The 21,199-nt window shown below is 49.7% G+C and overlaps 1 protein-coding gene and 1 long non-coding RNA gene across 2 annotated transcripts; one reads left to right on the top strand and one right to left on the bottom strand.

Moving 5' to 3' along the window:
• Positions 1-3,917: 3,917 nt before the first annotated feature.
• LOC122126880 lies at positions 3,918-21,001 on the bottom strand. The gene is made up of 3 exons (XR_006151023.1): positions 20,992-21,001; positions 12,650-12,658; positions 3,918-4,000 (listed from the first exon to the last, which is right to left on the bottom strand). It is a non-coding gene; the product is annotated as an uncharacterized LOC122126880 (long non-coding RNA).
• Clrn3 (clarin 3) lies at positions 3,994-20,361 on the top strand. The gene is made up of 3 exons (XM_042701461.1): positions 3,994-4,261; positions 11,854-12,033; positions 17,760-20,361. The coding sequence occupies exons 1-3, from the start codon at positions 4,033-4,035 to the stop codon at positions 18,029-18,031; spliced, it is 681 nt and encodes a 226-aa protein (XP_042557395.1). The 5' UTR covers positions 3,994-4,032; the 3' UTR covers positions 18,032-20,361.
• Positions 21,002-21,199: the final 198 nt, after the last annotated feature.

Here is a 21,199-nt window from a genome sequence, read left to right as displayed (position 1 = left end):
GGTGTCTGCCCAGCCCCTTCTCCTGGCTCCCAGGGCTGGGAACATCACGCCATCCCCACGCTCCCTGTCCCTTCCCGTGCCAAGAGGTGCTCAGGTGGGTGGGAAGGGCGGCAGGTAGCCGTGTGGCCCAAGGCCCAATGGGGTCTGTCCTGAGTGGGATTGTCCCTCCTGGTTGAGTGGCCCAGTGACTTCACACAGCTCTACATTTGCCTGCTAGGGGGGCTGTAAAGGCAGACTTATGTATAACCAGAGACAGATCACCTCAAAACTCTGATAAGCATGGTTTTGCTTGTTAACACCGCAGGGCTGGGGAGGCAGAGACTGTGATCCACCCCGAGAGGAATGATTCGCCTTGTCAGACATCTGCTGTTTTAGAGCACACAGCCTTGGGAACATGAGGAGCAGATGGTTCTGCTCTCCCAGTAATATCCTCCCGGTGGGACCCCAGAGAGTCTTCTAGGAATTAGGCAGCAACCCCAGCATCTTCTAAAGTCTACAGTCCTCACGGCCTAGAGAAGCTTGTAATCCTTACCTCTGGTAAGCCCAAGGTCCCTGTCTGCATCAGCCAATTCTCTACATCCCCCACCCCTCAGCCTTGTCTACAAGAACTCCCCCTCCTGCCTGCTCTACTCCTAGCTATGCAATTCCATTCCATCTGCACATCGCCCCAGGCAGTGTTTCTTGGACTGTTCCGGTCCCTGTAGGTCTATCACTGTGCTTGAGGGACTCTGTCGTTGGTTTCTTTGGGGTGACCTTGTGTTCTCAAGATGAAGGGTTCAATTAGCTGAGGCCAGGTGTGTATGATCTTCAGGATAAGCAAGAAAAGGCAAAATCGTGTGTGTGTGTGTGTGTGTGTGTGTGTGTGTGTGTGTGTGTGTGTGTGTGAAGCAAATGAACATTAGCATTTAAACAATAAGCAGAAACATTTTTTGTTTGTTATGGTTTATTTGTTTCTCTGTTTTTTGTTTGTTTTGCCAGTTAGTATCCTTAGCCCAAGCTGGCCTAGAACTGGCAATCTTTCTGGAGTTCCAGGCCTGCAACACCACAGCCAGATCAAGATCTGTTTGATATTTGCTCTGACCCGGAAGTGTTTCCCCTAGCCATTTCTCCTCTTCCTCAGTGTAACAACCCAGACAGACAACAGTAAAAGTTGACCTTCACCAAATCAACCCTTCCAAATTGCCTCCACCATCATTTCTACTGTTTTTAGTGTTTCCTTGGCTTAACCTGTCTGTGCTCTGTTGCAAATAAAGTAAATTCTACTGGGAAAATATTCGAAGATATATGCTTTCTGATTTACTTATCTCCCAGACAAAATCTGTCTGAGTCGAAGCTATGGACCCCATAAACTCATGAAGTGGAATAATTGAAAGTATTACTTCTCTTTACTTTTCCCTTCTCTTCAGGATTCGCACTCCTCACCTCCTCTATGGAGAGATCCACACAAACAGTTCATTAGCAGAAATGTTACTATCAAATTACTGAGCTATTGGAGAAAAATCAGGTCTGAGTGATTGGCAGGCCACAAAACCATCATCCTTTATAACTTTGTTCAACATCTGTCCCCACAAAGAGATACCAGTCAGCAAGTTATTCTAATCCCCAGAATGTACCAGAAAGAATAACTAATAGATCCAGGACTTTTAATTTTTGCACCACTCCAATACTATTCCCTCTTCTTTTTTTCCAAGTTATACCCAAGTACTAAACAGTGGTTACCCACTGAAATCGAGAGATCTTCTACTGGCCCAGAAAAATAGGACAATTACACTTTAGGTCCTCACAATATTTTGATTTTTTGTGGATTGTTTTCTATTGATGAATTATTGGTACCTGTATTGATTAAGGATCACAGCATAACCTAATATTATTCATCCCCTGTCTGTATCCTGGCATTTCTGTCCATCGAATGAATTTTATGCCCCTATTCCTGCCATAGACAACCATTGTTTTGATGCTATCACCATAGTTTATCCAGTTATGGCTTTTCATAGGAATGCCACCATGCCGTACAGTAGACCTTTGGTTTCCTCGAATACATGGCTCCAAAGAGTGATACCGAGCATGCTAAAAGCCAATGTTCAGTTGTGTACTGCAGAAGCTTGGTTCATTTTCCCCCAAATACTGTCCAACTTACACCACTGGAATCCTCCTCTGCATACCATATTTTATTTAACATGTTTATGTATGTGTGTGTGTAACCCTGTATATGTTTTCATATGCTTTTGTAATTTAGATCTAACTTCCACATTCAAGAGAAAACATGCTTCCCTTGTCTCTCTGAGGCTGACTTATTCCCACCTTTCTTTAAATATTTATTTCCTTGTTTTGTAATTATCTGCATGTGTCTCTTCCCCAGGGAAGTTGCTAGATTTAGTTAGTTTGCATTTGTGACACAAACCTTAATTGGTGCTGAGTAAAGTATTTTTGAATCAGTGAGTTCATACTATACAGAACACCTGTAAGTAATAATTTAAATTTTGTTACATAGGTGCAGAATTGCAGCCCGTGTGTAAAGTTACATGGTTGTTGACATTATACTAGTGTAAAAGTGGAGCGCACATACACATAACTCAGAAGGCTCAATAGTGAAACTGAAAGAGCTACATCTTGTTTCCTCAGGCCCCAGCTCTGCTCTCCTGACACAGAGCACGTTACCAGCTCCTCCTGCCTTTCCAGAAGAGCATTAGGTATCTACACACACTGACACACGGATTTCTGCTACCTACACTCTAGTGTATGGATATTTCCCTCACACTAGCTATTTCATTCTTTGAGTCAATATATAGGGATGCATTAAAACTAACTACCAATGCCCTGCACACAGGTCATTTCCAGTTGCTTTCTGATACAAAATGCTGGGAGGAATCTCACCAGCTGAGGCTGCCCACCGGGTGGGCTGGTCTTCTCCATCCCCTCCACTCAGACTCAGAAGTGGACACCACCTCTGTGTGCTGCCAGCCTTGCAGGGGGTCCTTCATCCAGTCAGGTGGAGGCCCCGTTCAGCCATCACATCAATGGACAATCAGTGGTAGGGACCGAAAGCTGCACTTCACAACTACTCTGACAGCCATGTTATCTGAGGGGAAGAGTAAGGCCGGGTGCAGAGCCATCCGCACTAGTCAGTATACAAAGGCCATAAAGCAACGAGCACAAAATATACTCATTGACCACAGCGGCCGTGTGGTCATTCAAGAACAATGGTTCACTTCCTGCTCTGCAGGCAACAGGGAGTCTGGAACCAGGACGGCCTTCTAGTCTGGCCACTAGCTAATGAGCCAAAGCATCAGGTGCTGAGTTTGAGTCCTGGTCTGTCATTAAAAAAAAGAAAAGGAAAGAAAGAAAAAGGCTTAAAGACCTAAGCAAGAATGTTCAAAATTACTTTATTACCACTGCTACTGTTCCTACTACTATTTACGACTTTATTTACCACTACTAATATTTTCTCTGGAAGAGACTATTGGACAGACAAACCTCCCTGGTAAGGCAGGAAAAGAGGAGCCGTGAGCCAGAGGCTGCGCCAGCCCTTCCTGGCACCCCACAGGACCTGGACAGAGGCTTTGCTTTTCCTTCAGCAGGTAAGCAAGGCTGAAGGTGCTGGAGCTTTATTCTGTCGGCTGCTGGGATCAGCACCATGCAGGCACGCACCCCGGCACAGCGCATCATTTAGGGATTCCATGTCTGCCCTGGCTCTGTCCGCTAAACTTGCTCCCGTGGGATCACAAAGATTATAAATTAATCGTGTGATTGAGGAAGTCTAGGAGGACCTTGCCTACCCCTGGCTTGCGCTGGTTGGCTGTAACCATAGCAACATCTCATAGCAGACCAAGGTTCAGTTGCTGCGAATCTTTACGACCAGGTTCATAGTTCAACGTGGAGTAGCATGAGCCTTCCTGTGACGCGTGAGGTTTTATAGCGCACGCCCAAGCGTCCGACTCCATTCCCCAACCCTAGACTCCAAATGGTAAGGTCCAAACACTTCCCAAGAAGATCAAAGGAGCTTCACACAAAGGAACGTCTTTTCCTGAGAAAATGCCCACGACGCAGAAAACGCTGATGTTCTTGGGCAGCTTTGTCACCAGCCTGGGGGCGGTTGTGGTGATCTGCTCAATCCTGGCGACCCAAGCATGGATCACCAGCACCATTGCCTTCTCCGACTCCATCTCCAACGGGAGCCTGACCGTCACCTACGGGCTCTTCCGTGGCAGGAGTGTTCAAGAACTGGATCATGGGCTTAAAGAACTAGACAAAAACTTTGACGGTAAATGAGAAACTAATTTGGATGGGGATTGGGGGAGAGGGTTAAGATTCACATCATCCTATATGTGGGCCCTGTAACTCTTCAAAAGCAATTTCCTTGTATGCGTTGCTAGGCTGAAGGGGTAAGCCTAACTTAGAATTAGAAAACCTATCATATCATTATTCGTCTTGCTGGGTTTTGCTTATCTAGTACCCTAGTCCTCTAAACAATTCTCACCATGGTTGTGTTTGACTGGTGCCTACTTGTTTATTGACAAGTAATTATGCTAAAGCGTATGGCAGTACCCAGGTATGCATTAACTACCAGGAACAGCATAGTTTTAAATGAAGGTGATAGGAAATTTTCTTAGGAAAGGAATACCCTCTCATTACACGATAATCAGATTTTCTCTTTAAAATGAGAATGGGGGGTTGGGAAGGTGGCTCAGTGGTACAGTGCTTGCCTTGTATGCATGAGGCCCTGGGTTCAATTCCTCAGCACCACATAAGCAGAAAGAAGCCGGAGAAGGTGCTGTGGCTCAAGTGGTAGAGCGCTAGCCTTGAGCTGAAGAGCTCAGGGACAGCACCCAGGCCCAGAGTTCAGGCCCCAGGACCAGAAAAATAAATAAAAATAAATAAATTAATTAATTAAAATAAATTTAAAAATAAATAAAAATAAAATGAGAATGGGTAGAACAATACTTTTTAACTGTATGTGTTATAGGTTTTGAATTAGGGTAGCCACTTCTGTTAAGAATTGCTTAGGAAATATCTCAGGGGGGTATAACATAGAGCTAGTCAATCTGTAGTTCTTATTTCTCAACTTCATTTCTTTAACCATTTTTGAATTTATATTCTTAGGTCCCAAATATTGCATTGTTGGTAAGGTAATGATATTTAATTTATTTTTTTTGGGGGGGGGCCTGGTTGTGGGGCCTGAGCTCTGGGCCTAGGTGCTGTCCCTCAGCTCTTCAGCTCAAGGCTAGCGCTCTACCACTTGAGCCACAGCCCCACTTCTGGCTGTTTTTTCTTTTTGCTTATGTGGTACTGAGGAATCGAACCCAGGGCCTCATGCATACAAGGCAAGCACTCTACCACTGAGCTGCCTTCCCAGCCCCATGACATTTAATTTCTATTATTGTGTATTTTATAGGATCTCTATCTCCCTCTCTCCTCCCCTCCATCTGTCCTTGCTTCCTTGCTCCCTCCCTTTTCTATGCCAGTCCTATGGCCTGGGTGCTGTCCCTGAGCTTTTGGGGTCCAGGGTAGTATTCTACCACTGCAGCTTCCCTTCTGGCTTTTGGGGATTCATTGGAGATAAGTCTCACAGACTATCCTTCCTGGTCTGGCTTTGAACTATGATCCTCAGATCTCAGCCTCCAGACTAGCTAGGATTCAGGACTGCGACACGAGTGCCTGGCTCTCAATTTTTAAAAAAATATAATAATGACTTTCTCTCAATAAGTAGAAAATCAAAATGGATTGAGAATAGTAAGGTGACTTAGCTCCTTGGCTTTCCAGTTTTGATATCTCCCATTATTTTGCCCTATTTGCAGATTGTATAACATGTATGTGGACTTTGTTTTCAGCAATCACTGCAAGAATGGTCAGTTATTAGGTAACCATCGGCTCTTAGCTTACACATAAGCATCCTTATCTATCTCCTGGAAATGTAATCTTTTTTTCATTTTTTTATTGTGAAAATAACATGCAGAGGGGTTACAATTACATGGGCAAGATAATGAGTACATTTCTTATCAAGCATTGTTGCCTCCTCCTTTGTTTCCCCTTCCCATCCCTTCCTATCTCCCCCCCACCCCGTGCCAAAGTTGTAAAGTTCGTTTTTCAACATAATGACTTGTACATCTCATTGTTGCAATGGGTTCATCTGTATCCCTATTTAAACAATTTGTTTTTTTCCCTTCCCCTCCACAAATTATACCAACATCAAATACAGTGAAAGCAGGGGTTATACCGTGGGGAAGGGGCATACAAAGCAACAAAGAAATTATAAATATGTTAGAAACAATCTCATGAAAGAAAAAACATTTGAATACATATCTTAGGGTTCATTTCCCTAACATCAACTTATCTGACCTTTTCTGCTCGACTCAGACATATACTAACTAGTATATTGCAAATAAGGGAAACCAGGGGACCTATGTTTCTTTGGGCCTGGCTTACTTCACTGAATATAATTTTTTCCAAGTCTTTCCATTCATGGAAATGTAATCTTTAGTCCTCACAGAGCTAACACTCTGGATTCCAGCTCTAGTTTGCTTATGACTTTGTTAGTGAAATGATTTCCTTAAACCCAGAGCAACATGATGTAAATTTGTCTTGCCGACGACATTGAGCGTCACGTCTCCTCCGGGGATTCGGTGCTCATCTCCTTTGGTATCAGCCCCAGGAGGACAAGGAACACTTGCTTTATAGCAACTGGGAGCTAAGACTTCCAAAGACAGAGCCAACCCTTCCTTAGGTGAATGCGCAGCGCTTTCAAAACCAGGAAGTGTACTCACTTTCGAACCATCTAAAACAGTTTAAGCACAAGACAAGAGCTACAAATGGTCAGTTTCCCTAGTTGATCTCAACTGGAGAGCAGTGGCTTCCGTGGAAGTCAGGCCTCCCTCGCTGGGCAGACCAGAGGAGGCCAGGGTCGTTCAGGCCTGGATAGAGGCCTTTTATCACCTGAGTACAGGTGAGTGTGCCATATCCAAGGGCCATGACAGCTGCAGTTGGCAAAAACTCTGAATGAAGCCATCTTCGACAGCTCAGCCTGAGGGCAAAAGGAGGCCCAATGTTTGCATCCATTCTAGAAGGTGGCAGACCATCCAGTCAAGGAAGGGGCCAGGCCATTGCTCAGGGTTGGCATCCCAGAGCCTCAGCGCTCAGAACCACAGGGTCTTCTTACAGACAGCCGCCGTGAGTGGTGAACTTGGGACCCTTTGTGAGCATTCTCAGGGGTAAGCCATGTTGCCAGGACATCTACCTGGTGATGGTCGCTTGGTAATAATCCTCAGCATCTCCTGGGGGACACCCGTGCGCCCCTGCTGGTATGCCGGGCCACACAGGGCTCACATCACCAAGGAAATCAGTCCTTGGTAGTGAGATGACATGTGCGCCCACAGCCTTTCTGTCCCATAGCGACGGGTCCACTGCTCTTTGCGGGATGTTGGCCTCTTGGCGAGAGAGCAATGAGTGTGACCCTCATCCAGCCCTGCTTCATTTCTATGTAGGATCTACCACACTGCCAGCTTGGGGAAGAGCAGCATGGGGGGACCATGTCTGACTTCAAAGTTCCCAAAGAATCCAGTCCACCATGGGTCAGCTGACAGGAAGACTAATTGGTTGGCCCCAGGAAGGAAGTTTCCCATTTTTAGCACTGCTCTGCTTGAGGAACTGATAGTCTGAATGTGCTCAGCTAATACCCAGAGGAGAGGTGATCAGTCCTTTTTGCTCAGACCTGAGCACCTTGTTTTCACTACTCCTGAGTTGGAGCAGCTAGCCTCAGCTCAGCTGCTGTGTGAGTGAGGACCTTGGGCTCTGACAGGAGTTGCACAGAGTTCCAGGCGTTGAAAGGCAAAGACCCTCCACCAGCCAAATGCAGGAGCCACGGTGTCTATGTCTCCGGGCTAATCTGCAGAGTCTGTGGGGATTGAATCCTGGGAAAGGTGTCAGCAGGAGGACATCTCTCTGGTTGGCCATGCTTCACCTCTTCCTTGGGTTCCGATGGATCTCTGTGGCTGTGTAAACAGACTCTTTCGGAGAGGCCAGTCCCTTGACAGCATCCAAGGAGTTCAACCCGGGCCATTTCCTCCCCTGGGCAGCAATGACACTGTGAGTCACTTGACTTTAGAATATAGCATTCATTGCTGTGGATGTTACTGCAAGCATTGCTCAGCCTAGTTGCTGACCAGGCCCTATATTGTCACGGAATCATTTTGATCAGAAAAGATTTTCTGAGATATGTGTGGTACTGGGGCTCTTCGTTCTGAGTCTCACCGTGGTTTGGTTGGTCGGCCTGGGTGCTTCAGTGCTTCTGTGGGCTGGAGGTAGACAGAACCCCCTGGGTCTGCAGCAGCTCTGTCCTCGGCCTTCCCGGACGGTTTATAACCATCTCTGGGAGTCAGTCCTGTCCTGCTTGTTTAAAAAAGACATTCTCAGGCGATTCTAGGACAGATCGGATCTAATGGGGTTAAGGATCACCAGCCTCACCTTGGCCAAGTGCTTCTGAGCTCCCTGGAGGGGAGCTGCTCGAGGCTAAACTGACAGACAGAAGAGAGCTGTGCACGCACACGTGCACATGAGCCATGGTGGGCTGGGAGCAGGTGCCGGGACCACTGGTCTCCCGGGGTGTGCTGAGTTAACACGAATTATACTGGTCTCTGCTCTTTGCCAACCCAGCTCATTCTCTGGGAACTCAGTGTGGTGCTATTCCAAATTAACACAAAATAAACCAGCTGCAAACATGGATGAATTGCGAAGAGAAGGGTGTGTAGGGACCCTTTCCATCCTCACCTGATACTGTCCTCTGCCCGTGTGCATCAGGGCGCTTTCCTCCGGAGCAGCTGCTAGTCCTTTGCCCTCACGGGTGTCACCCCATGGCAGGTGGAAAGGACAAGGAGGGAAAATTCCCTGCAGGGCTCAGCGGGGGGGGGGGAACTATCCGAACAGAGGGGACCTCCGCTGGGGCCTCTGGGAGGGGCCTCAGTCACACAGGGTTCTCTTGGGACCAGGATCCCCTGTGGTAGTAGCCTGAATTCAGGAGCTGTTTGAGGAGGGTCTGGAAGCCAAGGGTGCTGAGGAGATCCCATCTCCCTCCGGGGAGCTGGGTGTCTGGAGGCCGCAGACGGCATGTTCTGCAAGGTCTGCTGGCCCACAGCTCGTCCCTGCAGTCTTGTGTTCTTGGCCTTTGTTTTCCAGCCCACTTGTGAGGTGACAGTCCTCCTTTGGACCCTTGCTCCCCATAGAAGGGAAAGGAGCAGCCTGGATTTGCTAATTTTGCAGACAGCGAGCAGCTGTCAGATGCGATGGAGGTTCATTGTTCTTTCATACTTGCGAACTTTCTCTGTATTTTTGGCTTTCATTGTCTGAGTTCTGAGCGGGAGCTGTCATACCTAGGTGCAGAGAATCTAGAAGGCTAAAGTGCCACTCTCCCAGGCAGCTAGGGAAGCGAAGAACTGTCCCCTTTGTACCTAGGAACATGTTAAGTCATGAGACTCCAAATGGACACCCTTTTGAAAATCAGGTCAATGAGCTCTGACCCAAAGACAATGCTCTGCTCCATGATCACTTTCTGGTTGAGCAAATCAGAAAAGTAAAATGCTAACTGTTTACAAATAAGCATTCCTTTACATCTTTCAGTACGTGTGCGGCAGAAAAATTGGTCTAAGTATTTCAAGGGCTTAGGACACAGGCTCTGTGCCCTCACAAGGTTTGGTTTTCTAGCTAAGAATCAAGTTCATCTCCTGCATTCCCAAGCTTTACCAAGAAGAGAGCTCCTGTAGTCCCAGACAACTCCGGCTGGGATCTGGAGGTTCCTCTCGGAGCAGCGGGCTGTGTAGGGAAGGGGATGCCGGTCACCACAAGTGACTTGATGCTTACTGTCCTGCTTTTTCTGCTCCTTCCTCTGCTGTCACCTTTCTCTAGTTTCAAAGTAAAGTGAGATCGGAGCACTGATTCCCAACTGAACACGTCCACAGAGAAGGGGAGGGAAGCTCAGGACAGGCCCAAGGCTGGGTTCAGCCTGGCTCCTCTTCCACGCCAGCCCAGGGGTGGCCGGTCTGGTTCTGTTTTCAGTTCAACACATGCCCGCTCTTCTATGTCCTTGTTTGGGGCCCAGAGCCTGGACCGCACGCTGAGACTGGAAGCACCTTCAGGAGTCACCAGCAGAGTCTCAGGGCCATCCATGAGGAAGGAGGCCTGGGTTGGCTGAGCTTTGCTCCCAGACTACCCAAGGAGCCAAGGGTTAGTTGCCACCGGTGGGGGAGCCATCCCCTGCTGCAGAGCTGCTGTTTCTCCTCTCCTGCCACCCTGTCCTCCCTGGGGTCCCAAGGAACATGTGGCCTTGCCTTGCTCATCGTGTGCAAAACTCTTTTCTCCTTATCTTTCCTGCACTGCCTCATTCCCACTTTCCCCACTTCCAGCCAGTGGCCTGGTAGTGCCCGGCTCCTGGGGCCTTCCCACTCCACTCCAAGGGGGCTGATTGCTCCCTGAGCATGAGAGGACAACTGACCTCCTTCACGGAGCCCTGCTGGTTCAAAGGCAAAAGTTGTTCTGGGGACATTGTTCAAGTGGTAGAACACCTGCTTAACAAGCACAAGGCCCTGAATTCAAATTCCAATAACACTAACTAACCAATAGCAAATATTAGTGGGGAGGGGGGGAGTGGGGTTGGAATCACCTCTGGGAAGCCAGCTCTGGCTGTTGATCAGGGGTTGGACCCCTCCCCAAAGAAGAAACTCCAAGCTCACCTGTGTGGCTTCACAGGAGCCTCGGGCCTCAGGGTGCAGGTGTGGGGATGGACTTGGGGTGGACTTGAAGGTGGTGCGGGGAAGGAGAAGGGAGGACACCTTACAGAGAGAGGGCACTCACCCAGTGCTGGCACACGGTTCAGACAGGCCTGGTGGTGTTGCCAGCATGCAGCCTGGCCCCACTGCGTTCTGCTCATTAGAGCTGCTCGGGGCTCAGGATGGGAGTCTCGTCACCCCTGGGGACCTGAGAAACGGAAAGGGGAAGGAAGAGAGTTTGCTTGTTCCTACTCACCCGTACGTGGCTATTGTACCTTGTGATTCCCAGTGCTTTTGTTGGCATGTTACTGTTGGCTCTGAAATCTCTCTCCTGTTATTGTTTTGCTGTGTGACTTCATGGACCCTCTCTGGAAGCACTTTATTCAACGTGAAGCCCTGACACACACAAGCAGATGTCTTACAGACGTGTGGCTGGGCTCACAGGAGAGCACACTGCCACATCTGGTCACTTGGGTTGTAGCAAAGGTGTGTGTGTGCAGGAGACAGATGTTCAGGTGTCCAGATGCTGGTGGCCAGACGCCAGACGTTGCCTAGGACATCTTGGTCATGTTTTCCATGAGCTCACATCCATGTCTGGAATTACTTTGCATTGAAGACACCCACAAACGTCATTTTAGAAAACACTCTTAGCTGAGGATTCACCTGAGGGCCAGATTCCCAGCGCTCTTGGCTTCCACGGACAAGGGTCTTTTCCCATCTCCCTGTTAGCCTTGAATTCCTGTACTCCCTGTGCACCTCCAACCACCCTTCCTCTCCAGGCTGCCCTGGCTCACTGGGTCCCCGCCAAAGCCAAACGCCTGTGCCAGGGGAGCCCCCAGAAGCCTATCGGCAAGGCTGAGGCCAGAGCTCACTAAGGGGAAGTTTCGGGTGTTCAGAGGACTTTCCTCGTGGGGCTCATGGTTCTTCTGATTCAACCACAGAGTCCACATCTCACTGCAGTGAGCCATGCTGTCCTGCTCCTGAGGGATTTAGGGGTGCCCAGCTTCTCCCAAGTCCCCAAGGCAGGGAAGGGGGTGGAGGATGCTGGGGGAAGAGTCGAGATTTGCATCTTGTGCTTTACACTCACCAAGCGCTGTTTTAGTTTTAGGGGTACTGAGCGACTCTTCACCCAAAACGCTGCACGCGGTGACCATCTTGTTCCTCATCCTCAGTCTGGCGACATCACTGCTCAGCTCGCTGTTCACCCTCTACAACAGCGTCAGCAACCCCTACCAGACATTCCTGGGCCCCGTGGGGGTGTACACCTGGAACGGCCTCAGTGGTGAGCTTCCTTCCACACACAGCCGGGGAGGGGCGCCGGGATGACCCTCGGCCCCTGCCTCACATCAGCAGCACGGTCACACCCCGGAGAGCACTGCCCCCCACCCCACGGGCCTGCTCCTGTGTCGGGGTGGGGGAGGCGGGGTTTATCTTTGTCAGGCTGCAGTGTTTATTTATCAAGTGCCCCTGTGGCAGGATTGTGTTCAATCCTACAAGGAGGAGTGGAGTGAGAAGGGGGTGTGGAGAGGGATAATGGAGGCGGTCGGATGTCAGAAGGCAAATCATTCACGGGACACGCACAGCCAGGCTCTGTGGGATGTGGTGGTGCCTGCCTGTAATCCCAGACTCAGGAGGATCAAGAGGTTGAAGACACCCAGGCAGTTAATGGGACCTTATCTCAGAAACCAAAGGACCTAGTTATGCCTTAAGTCCTGGAGTACTGGCCTACCATGTGTGAGACCCAGGACCACAAAAATGGACACTCACATGTACACACCACACACACATGCATGCACACACACGTGCACGCATATTATTCACACGTGGACATGCGCACCTGTATACACATGTATGCACACCTGGTATGCACATATGCTTGTGTGCACACGTATACACACACTTGTTTGCTCTCCTGGCCTTCATATAATGAGTCAGCCCGGGCTCACGCCTGGGTGAGTGGACCACTGAGCCCAGATGACGTTGTTCGGGGGACAATGGACTAGCACCCTTCTTTCTGCTTCCTGTGCGCTGTTGCTAGGTGATTTGCTTATTTCATGGGCGGGCTGGGGGTGGAGGAGGGAGTCCAGATGGGAAGTGGAGGAGCTCTGCTATGACTCACAGCTTTGTTGTCCTTTGTTCTCAGAGGTAGGGTCGTGCTGTACAGCCAAGGCTGGCCTCCAACTCATCGTTCTGCTCCTCCTCCCGAAGGTGGGGATTACAGGGGTGAACTACCCTACCTGGCAGAGTCACGGTATTTCTGACTCTCAATGGACTTGGCACTGGCCACATCTGCCCCGAGGCAGAGTTAGGCAGTGGAGTGTTTCCCTGACAGGAAACCAGGGGTCTAACTCTCCCTCACTTTCTGCTGTTAAAACCTGACATAGGAACAAAACCTGAACTACTAAAGTGAGGGCCTTCGTGTAAACTTCCAGAACGTGAGATTCCTAGGGCTGTTTTGGGGGCTTAAACTCAGGGTCTCATGCTTTCTAGGCTGGTGCTCTACCACTTGAGCCGCACCACCAGACCCTTCTGATTTACTTTCTTTTTCCAGTAGAATCTCATATTTTTGTCTAGGGAAGACTGTTATCCACCTCTTTACAGCCTCTTGAATGGCTGTGGTTACAGGAGGTGTCCCCACATACCCAGTTTGTTGAGATGGGGTTCTTGATAACTTTAGCTTTAATCACGATCCAATCACCATGCAATTGCCATCTTGGTGGCTCAGGCCACCACGCCTGTCCCTCCACAGTGCATTTTAACCCAAGCCAGATACTTCCAAGCACACAAGGACGCTCGGAATCTTGAGGTGTTGGGAGACTTCGGGGAGAGGGCACGGGGCACAGGTTGCTGAGGGAGGGGCATTTCCAAGTTCCTGTGGAAGGTCACTGAACCTGGGTTTGATGTATCAGAGCCCGCCCCAGCCCAGCCCAGGCAACAGGACAAGGGTCAAAACTCCTCCCCTGTATCCTGGGATGGGCTAAGCCTGCCACATGGTCATGCTACTTGTTCACACCTCCGCTCCAGGATCTGGAAGATAGGCTGGCTCAGTCACGTGCAAATATGACTGGCTTCTTCCCCTCCCTCCCTCCCTCCTTCCCTCCCTTCTCCCTCCCTCCCTCCCTTTCTCTTTTTTCTCTTTTTCTCCTTCAATTCTCCATTCTCTCCCTCCCACTTCTTTCCTTCCTTCTTTTCTTCCTCCCTCCCTCTTTCCCCCTCTCCCTCCCATCTTCTCTTTTGTTCTTTTTCTTTTTTCTCCTTCAATTCTCCATTCTCTCCTTCCTTCCTTCCTTCCTTCCTTCCTTCCTTCCTTCCTTCCTTTCTTTCTTCCTTCCTTCCATCCTTTCTTCCCCTTCCCTTCCTCTTTCCCTCTCTCCCTCCCTTCTTCCTTCTCTCCCTCCCTTTCTTCCTCACCTGGAGGTAAAAACAAATCCCCCAATCTCATGGCATCCTCCGTGGGGCATGCATGGTGGCCAGGCTCTTTGCAGCTCACAGTGGCTGAGTGCAAGGCCCAGGGCCTTGCTTACCAGTCCAGCCATGTGTCCCCCCCCCCCCCCCCGCCCCTAGGGCAGGGGACAGGCTCCACACTATTGTTGTACTGGTCAACTAAATTAAAGACAAACTGTCGCTACTCCCTGCCAGAATCAATGCAGATTATTTCCCTCATTTGCTCATGTAATAAGAACCCACCATGACTGGTAGCTCAGGCATGCTTGGACTCAGGGTCTGGGCCCCTGTCACGGTTCTCTCTATCACCCCAATCCTCACTTCCCCGGCATTATCTGTATTGCGTGGCCCACTCCATCCTCTTCAACATCAGAGGGCTGCCAGCCACCCTGGGCAGGTCCAGGAAGACAAACTGTCATTTCTCCATAGTTAAGAGAGCCCTGGGCCCAGTTCTTGGTGGACTGGCTCCCTCCCCAGCCCTGGAGTGTTCTCCAAGGCTGGCATGACCAAGCTGACCAATAGGGTGTACAGAGGGATGCTGGAGGCTGAAGAGGAAAAGCAGGAGCCGGTGCAGAGCCAGCCCTGTGCCAGTGCTCTGTCCACATCTGTGGACAGCATTTCCCTCCCAGCTGTAGCTCCAGGCTCTCTGCCTCAGCAGAGTAAGGGCTGACTTTACTCATGGCTGTGGCCCCATTCATGTTTTTGGAGGAAACTATGTGGTGGGGCGGAGGGGGGGGGGGGGAGAGCTTTCCCTCAGCTCCTCCCACCAAAGAACTATACAGCTATGGAGCGGATTTCTGTCACATTCCTTTCAGCCTTAGGGACAAGTCCTAACACCAAGAGAGGCTGAGCGATGGGCAGGAAAACTATCTGAGATTGACTTGGAAGGAATGGATTTGCCTTTTGACCAAGGCCTGCAGAAAGCTTCTCTCCAGGGTGGGGCTGGCTGGGAAGATCCTATGGATACCCAGAGTGATAAGCCAGACTTTCCTTCAGTTTGTCCTCAGGGACCTCAGGTTTCCTTGACAGAGTCTCTCTGTGGGCACGGGACATCGTGGAAACTCTGTTTGCGGGAGGTGGAGGCTGCAGAGGAGCTCAGCCCAGGCTGCCACCGCACATGCTGGCCAAGAGGCGCTGTGGCTGAGCGGAGGCCAGGCTGGGTTAGCCTGCCTCACCTGAGTCCCGGGGAAATACTGTGAACCTTGATGACCTGGCTTTGCACGCGATCTCCTGGGCTGGTGGATGATAGACAGGCAGGGTCCACAGGGCAGAAGAGGAGGAAAAAGCAACAGTGCCATCCTCCAGGCCTCATGCCCTCGGACCCTAGCTTGGCTCTGCATCACACCAGCCCGGTGTGGCAGGCCCCGCCCACAGGGACCTCTCCATAGAACCAGAGAGGATGCTGGAGCTAGAGTGAACTTCACAGATAGCAAGCACAGAAGCTGGTCACGTGACCTGCAGGACAGCGGTGGTATCCCCTTCCAGAGATCCTGGGCCTCTTTCAGTCCCCAGAACCCTTCAGTCCTAGCCGGAGGCTTCGTACAGGTGGAGACTCCAGGCGTCCATCAGCACCCGCGCTGCCATGCGCCCGCCCCTCCTGAGGGCCATCAAAGCTCAGGGCGGCCTGCTTTGCACGCGGGTATTAATCCTGTTTCATCCCAGTCCTCTATGATTAAGCTTTTATAGGAAACATCACAAGGAAAAAGAATGAAGGATAATGAAGGCAGGTTGGCGCCTGGGAGCATCAGAGGACGGAGCTTTTGTTCATGCAAATGACGAAGAAATAAAACCACTATTCTGAAGATGAGGCCTATCATCTAGGCCTGTTAAAATGTCCTCTCACACAAAGCCCCTCTAATTAGGGCGCTGGGAGAACCGTGGGGGAACGTCCCTGCATTTGCAGTAGACACCAGGGCGTCCACAGAGCGCGGAACACAGAGCATTCTGTCGTGTCAGCAGATGAGGGGTCCCGAGGGACATCTGGCCTGAGATTCCTGATGGGAATCTGTCTCCTGGGCCAGGCGGCTAATCTGCCTGAGCATTCAGTCCAAACCCTTTAACAACAGCTTTACTGAGATACATCCACTGAGTCCCTCCATTTACAGAGCATGAGAGAAGTTTCCCAGGCCTCCTTGAACATGTGAAAAGCTTAGCCAGTCAATGATAGAATACTTTCACCAATTTAAAAAGATAGCCTATACCCTTCCATTGTTACCGCTCTTCAGAATAGCTTCCACCTTGACCGACCATGAATCTACTTTATTGTAGAGCCTTTATTTTGGGGAGGGGTGAGGGCAGGAGGTGATATTGGAGTTTGAACTCATGTAGAACTATGGCCCTATGCTGAGCCATATCTCTAGCCATTTTTTCCTTGTTTCTGGGCCTGGGGCTTGAACTCAGGGCCTGGGAGCTGTAACAGAGCCTCTTTGTGCTCAAGGCTAGCACTCTACCACTTGAGCCACACCACTACTTCGACCCTTCTCTGAGTCGTTTCCCTGCTTGGGCTGGCTTTGAACCGTGATCCTCAGATTTCAGCCTCCCAAGTAGCTAGGATTATAGGCGTGAGACACTGGCACCAGCCTTCTTTATCTCTAGCCTTTTGGTGCACTGGTTGGTCTTGCTTTCTGCCCAGGTGTATGTGCCAACTCTCAGTCTGCCTATTCTAACCTTTTGTCCACCTGGGATTCTAGCTGTGAGCCATCACACCCAGCTTCTTTCCACTGAGATGAAGTCATGAAGGCTTTTCTGCTAGAGGCTTGTCCTGAAACTGTCCATTCTCTTGATCTCAGCCCCAAAGCTAGGATGGTAGTATCACATCACCCTTCCCAGCTTTGAGTTGAGAAGAAGGCTCATGAACTTTTCTGCCTTGGCTGGCCTTGAACTGTGATACCCCATCCTCAGCCTTCCAAGTAGCAAGGATTACAGGCACAAGCCACCGGTGCCTGGCTTGTACATCTTTCTTGGTTACTGGCTATCAACTACTTAGACAGAATGAAACGTGAGCTCTTGAGCTGCTGTTCAGGGCTCTCCAGGGCTGACCTGTCTATTCCAAGTGCTTAAGGCCCCATAGCCTCTTGCTGTCTGCTCAGTGGCCCAGGAGGCTCCTGCATGCTTTTGTGGAGGCTGCTACTTTCGACTGCAGTGCTGCTCCTTCCTCAGCCTTTCTGAGTCTTGTTCCTCATTCAGACCGCCCTAGATGCTTGCCCTATTGAGGCAGTGTTCCCTCATTGACTTGATCATTCATTCAGCACACTTTCCACCTGCATCACCTTAGGAAGTGAGCTACTGGGTAGACCAGCTGTCCGGCAGCTACTTGCACAGAGGACTGAGCCCCAAGATTTGTCCTTGGTCAGACCCTGCACAATCTTCAATATATCAAAGCTTAGAATCTAGTTTGTGTCTTACATTTTTTATTACGTTCTCCCCAAGACTTGATAGGGTATAAAACCCAGGGTAGATGTTGAACAAATGCCCATGGGTTACACGTTCCATTAAGCAAACCAGTGGCACTAACAAAGATCAACGCACCTCTAAGTTGTTAATGAAACTCAATGTTCCTTTCAGCATCCTTCGTTTTCCTGACCATGATCCTGTTTGTGGGGAACACAGACTCCAATCATCTTTCTGAGGAATTGTCCCAGAGGCTTTATCCAGCCATGATACTTGGTGGGACCGCCCACACGTATGGATATTCATTTTGGCTCATATTCCTTGTCATGCTTCTAAATATAGTCACCGTGGTCATCATTGTATTTTACCAGAAGGCTCGATACAAGCAGAAGCAAGAGCAGAGGAAGCCAATGGAATATGCTCCCAGGGATGGCATTTTATTCTAATCCTACCTCCTGCCGCTCTGCCGCGGATCTGTTCTGCTCCAGGAGCAGATGCCAGTTCACGTCTTTGGACAATCAGTGTGGGAAAATGACTGTCATTTGTAATAGTTGGGTTTTGTTCTTTAATGTTGTGGTATGTGCTCTTCCTAGATGTTCTTTGTACCTGTCTTCACAGATGTCCCCTTGGAGAGGGAATCCCACGGGGGGAGGTGAATGGGAAGGTCGCTAGGCTAGGCAGTGTTCCAAGAGGGACTCATTAGGGGCCCGTGGACCATTCTGAACTCTCCCTATTTAAAATAAAAAGGGTTTGTGTTCTTCCCCCTTCCTTTGACTAGCTCCAAGTGCTCCTCCCTGTGATCCTATTGTCCACTGGAGTGACCAGCCATCTTTATTCTACTTGTTGAACACAGGCCTCTGGGAACAGAGGGATTCAGAACTTGTCTTCACAGGCCGGCGATGGGAGCAAAACGTAGTAACACAGGAGGAACTGACCTGCCTCTCTGGGTTCTCAGTCGCTGTCATGTAACTCAAAACTGGTAGCAGCTCAACGAGTTGAGAGGTGGCCCTCAAATCTATTTTTATGGTTCCAAGTGTGTCTTTTGGAAGGAAGAGGTTAGACGTGAGAGGACTGGGGAACAATACAAATTACAGCTCCATGGGCTCTCTATTAAAGAGCACGCTACTACACTTTTGGTTTAAGTGGATTCCGATGAATGCAGTCAAAATGGAAATAGAACATTTCAGCACAGTGTAGCAAACACCCACCAACCAACCCTCAGCTTAGTTACTGCAGTGTAGATGAAAGGGCAGTAGCCCGGAGGGAGCATGGAACCTGTCAGCAGATTCCAGCCTGGCCGGAGGCCAAGGAAGAAATGGCTGTGATCATCGTGGCTTGCTGACATTCATCACCCGAGTGAGAGCCCGGCACACGTGAACTTGGGCATTGGGAAGTTCTCCAAGAACAGGTTGGATGAAACAGATTCACAGTTTTTTCTGAGAAGGCGGCTACACAACCAGGAACGCAGGGAAAAAAAACACAAAACCACCAACATGTAGTCTGTGTATTTGCCAGAAGATCACTCTGAGAATCCTTGGGGTTCGACTCTTCTGTGAGTTAGCTGGGTTGGTTCCGGACATTGGCAGGATGGGGAAGTAATCATCTTTCAATCTTTCATGACTCGGTGGGACCAGGGCCCAAACAAACAGATTCCCTGGTGCCATTGGCAGCACGGCTACTCTTTCAGCGTGGACTGGACCATTCCTGAAGTTCTCAGGACAGATAACTTTATCACTAGTTATTTTCCAATAATCTGTCTTAGAATTTTGCTCTGGGCGGGGGAGGGGGAGTCCGTGATGTGGCTAGCACTGTGCGAACCTGAATGTTTGCATTCCTAGACTTGACTGTCAACAGAGAAGGCAGACGTCCAACACGCAATTACTCAAGTCCAATTAAAGTGAAGATTTGGGGTTGTGGTGTAGCTCTGTAACAAAGCCTTGGCCTGGCACGTATGAGGCCTTGAGTTACATCCTCAGCACTCAAACCGAGCAGAAGAACAAAACTAATGAGCACAGTCCCTTGGTTACCACATCTAAAAGTCCTACCAATTCAGGGTCACTCAAAAACTTACACAAGTTAGAACATATATTCCAAAAATCTGGTAACCAGCAGTCAACCTTTGCTAAGTTTGTTGTGTTCACAGCCATTTGTACTCTTTGAAGGTCTGGGTGGGGGTCAGATTTTGAGAGCTTGGACAGGTGATGAGGAGAAATCCACGTGTCTACTCATCCCAGCATCTGGGCAGAGCTGGTTTCCTGAGGAGCAAACTGGCCACGATGACCTCCAAGGAAGGAACCACTGGAAACAAGGGAACCAGCGAAATGGAGCTCTGTTTTGCAAATCAGGAGATGGAGGGAATGTCTTCATCCCTGTGCTTTACTGTAGGAGTCAATAAAGTTGCCTGTGTGCTTAGAAGAAAGCTTGGTAAGCAAGGACTGAGCTCTTTGTAGAGTTTGAAGTGGTGAAGGGATTTTCCCCACCAGGAGACAGCTCATCCCATGGCGTACAAATAGAAATATGTGCACAGTGCCCACCCTTGCCAGGTGCCAGTAGCAGCCAGCCCAGCTCCTGCAGGCCTCTCCCACTGGCATCCCATCAGCAGCGCTGGACCCCCTCACTGGGTGGGCTTGAGGGGGGAGGGGGCAGTCCCCGTACTGCTCAAAGACTGCCCATGTGGAGCATCTTCCTGTACGTTCCGTCATTCAGATGCTTCTGTGCTGATGTGTCACATCTTTTATTGCCTGTGTTTTCCAATAAAAAGTGGTTTGCTTGTGGAGATTGGAGGTTTTTTTTTAACGTGTTCTAGACACTTCTCCAGCAGATAAGAAGCCTGTGGTCATCTCCTTCCTCTTAACAGTGCTTTGCAAAGGGCAGACATCAGTGATACGTTCAAAATCCCTTTTATCACTTTTTTTTTTTTTAAAGAAAAATGTTCCTTCTCTCACATTTCTGGACTAGATCCACTTGAAGCTCATCTTCACGAGATCTGAAGTTGCCCACAGAGGGAGACTATATCAGGGTCATCCCAGGACCTCCAAATAATTCACATGGTCCTTTTACCATACGCCAGTCCCAGTGTTCATTTACGTGTGCAAAATACATAACAGGAAGTATCATGCCCAGTGACTTTGTAAAAGTGTGTAGGTTTTTAAGAAATCAAGATGTTACCCCATATGTGACGGAGCGGCTTCTCGGTGACCTGAAGTTAGAAAGCTGAGGGGAGCATCTCCCCACTCCCCTCCCCATGCACCTTGCTGCCCTCATTAGAATTGTCATCTCGACTATCCCAGGAGTTAGGAGGGACAGCACCCGGTCCCCTCGGGTGTGGCTGGAAGCCGGCGGCACCTCTGTGACCCTTGGGTGAACGGCACAGTGGATTCACCGGTGCACTCCAGACCCCTGGCACCCGGCGGAAACTGTGAGGAGAGGTTCATGTCACTGTTCTTGGCAGCTGCAGGCCACGGCTCCCTTCGTCGGTTCTCTAGCCCCTCCAGCCTAGACAGAAGAGTTGAGCCCAGGTAGTCAGGCTGGCAAAGGACACCACACAGCCCAGACGGGTCCCTGGGCCTTTTCCAACTGGATTTGACCAGCTCCACAAGCACTTCCTGCTCATG

This window comes from Dipodomys spectabilis, unplaced genomic scaffold (genome assembly GCF_019054845.1).
Source record: "Dipodomys spectabilis isolate Male_0828 unplaced genomic scaffold, ASM1905484v1 ptg000289l, whole genome shotgun sequence".
NCBI lineage: Eukaryota > Metazoa > Chordata > Mammalia > Rodentia > Heteromyidae > Dipodomys > Dipodomys spectabilis.
Note: the sequence above shows the minus strand (reverse complement) of the source record. Positions and strands in the feature narration are given on the sequence as shown.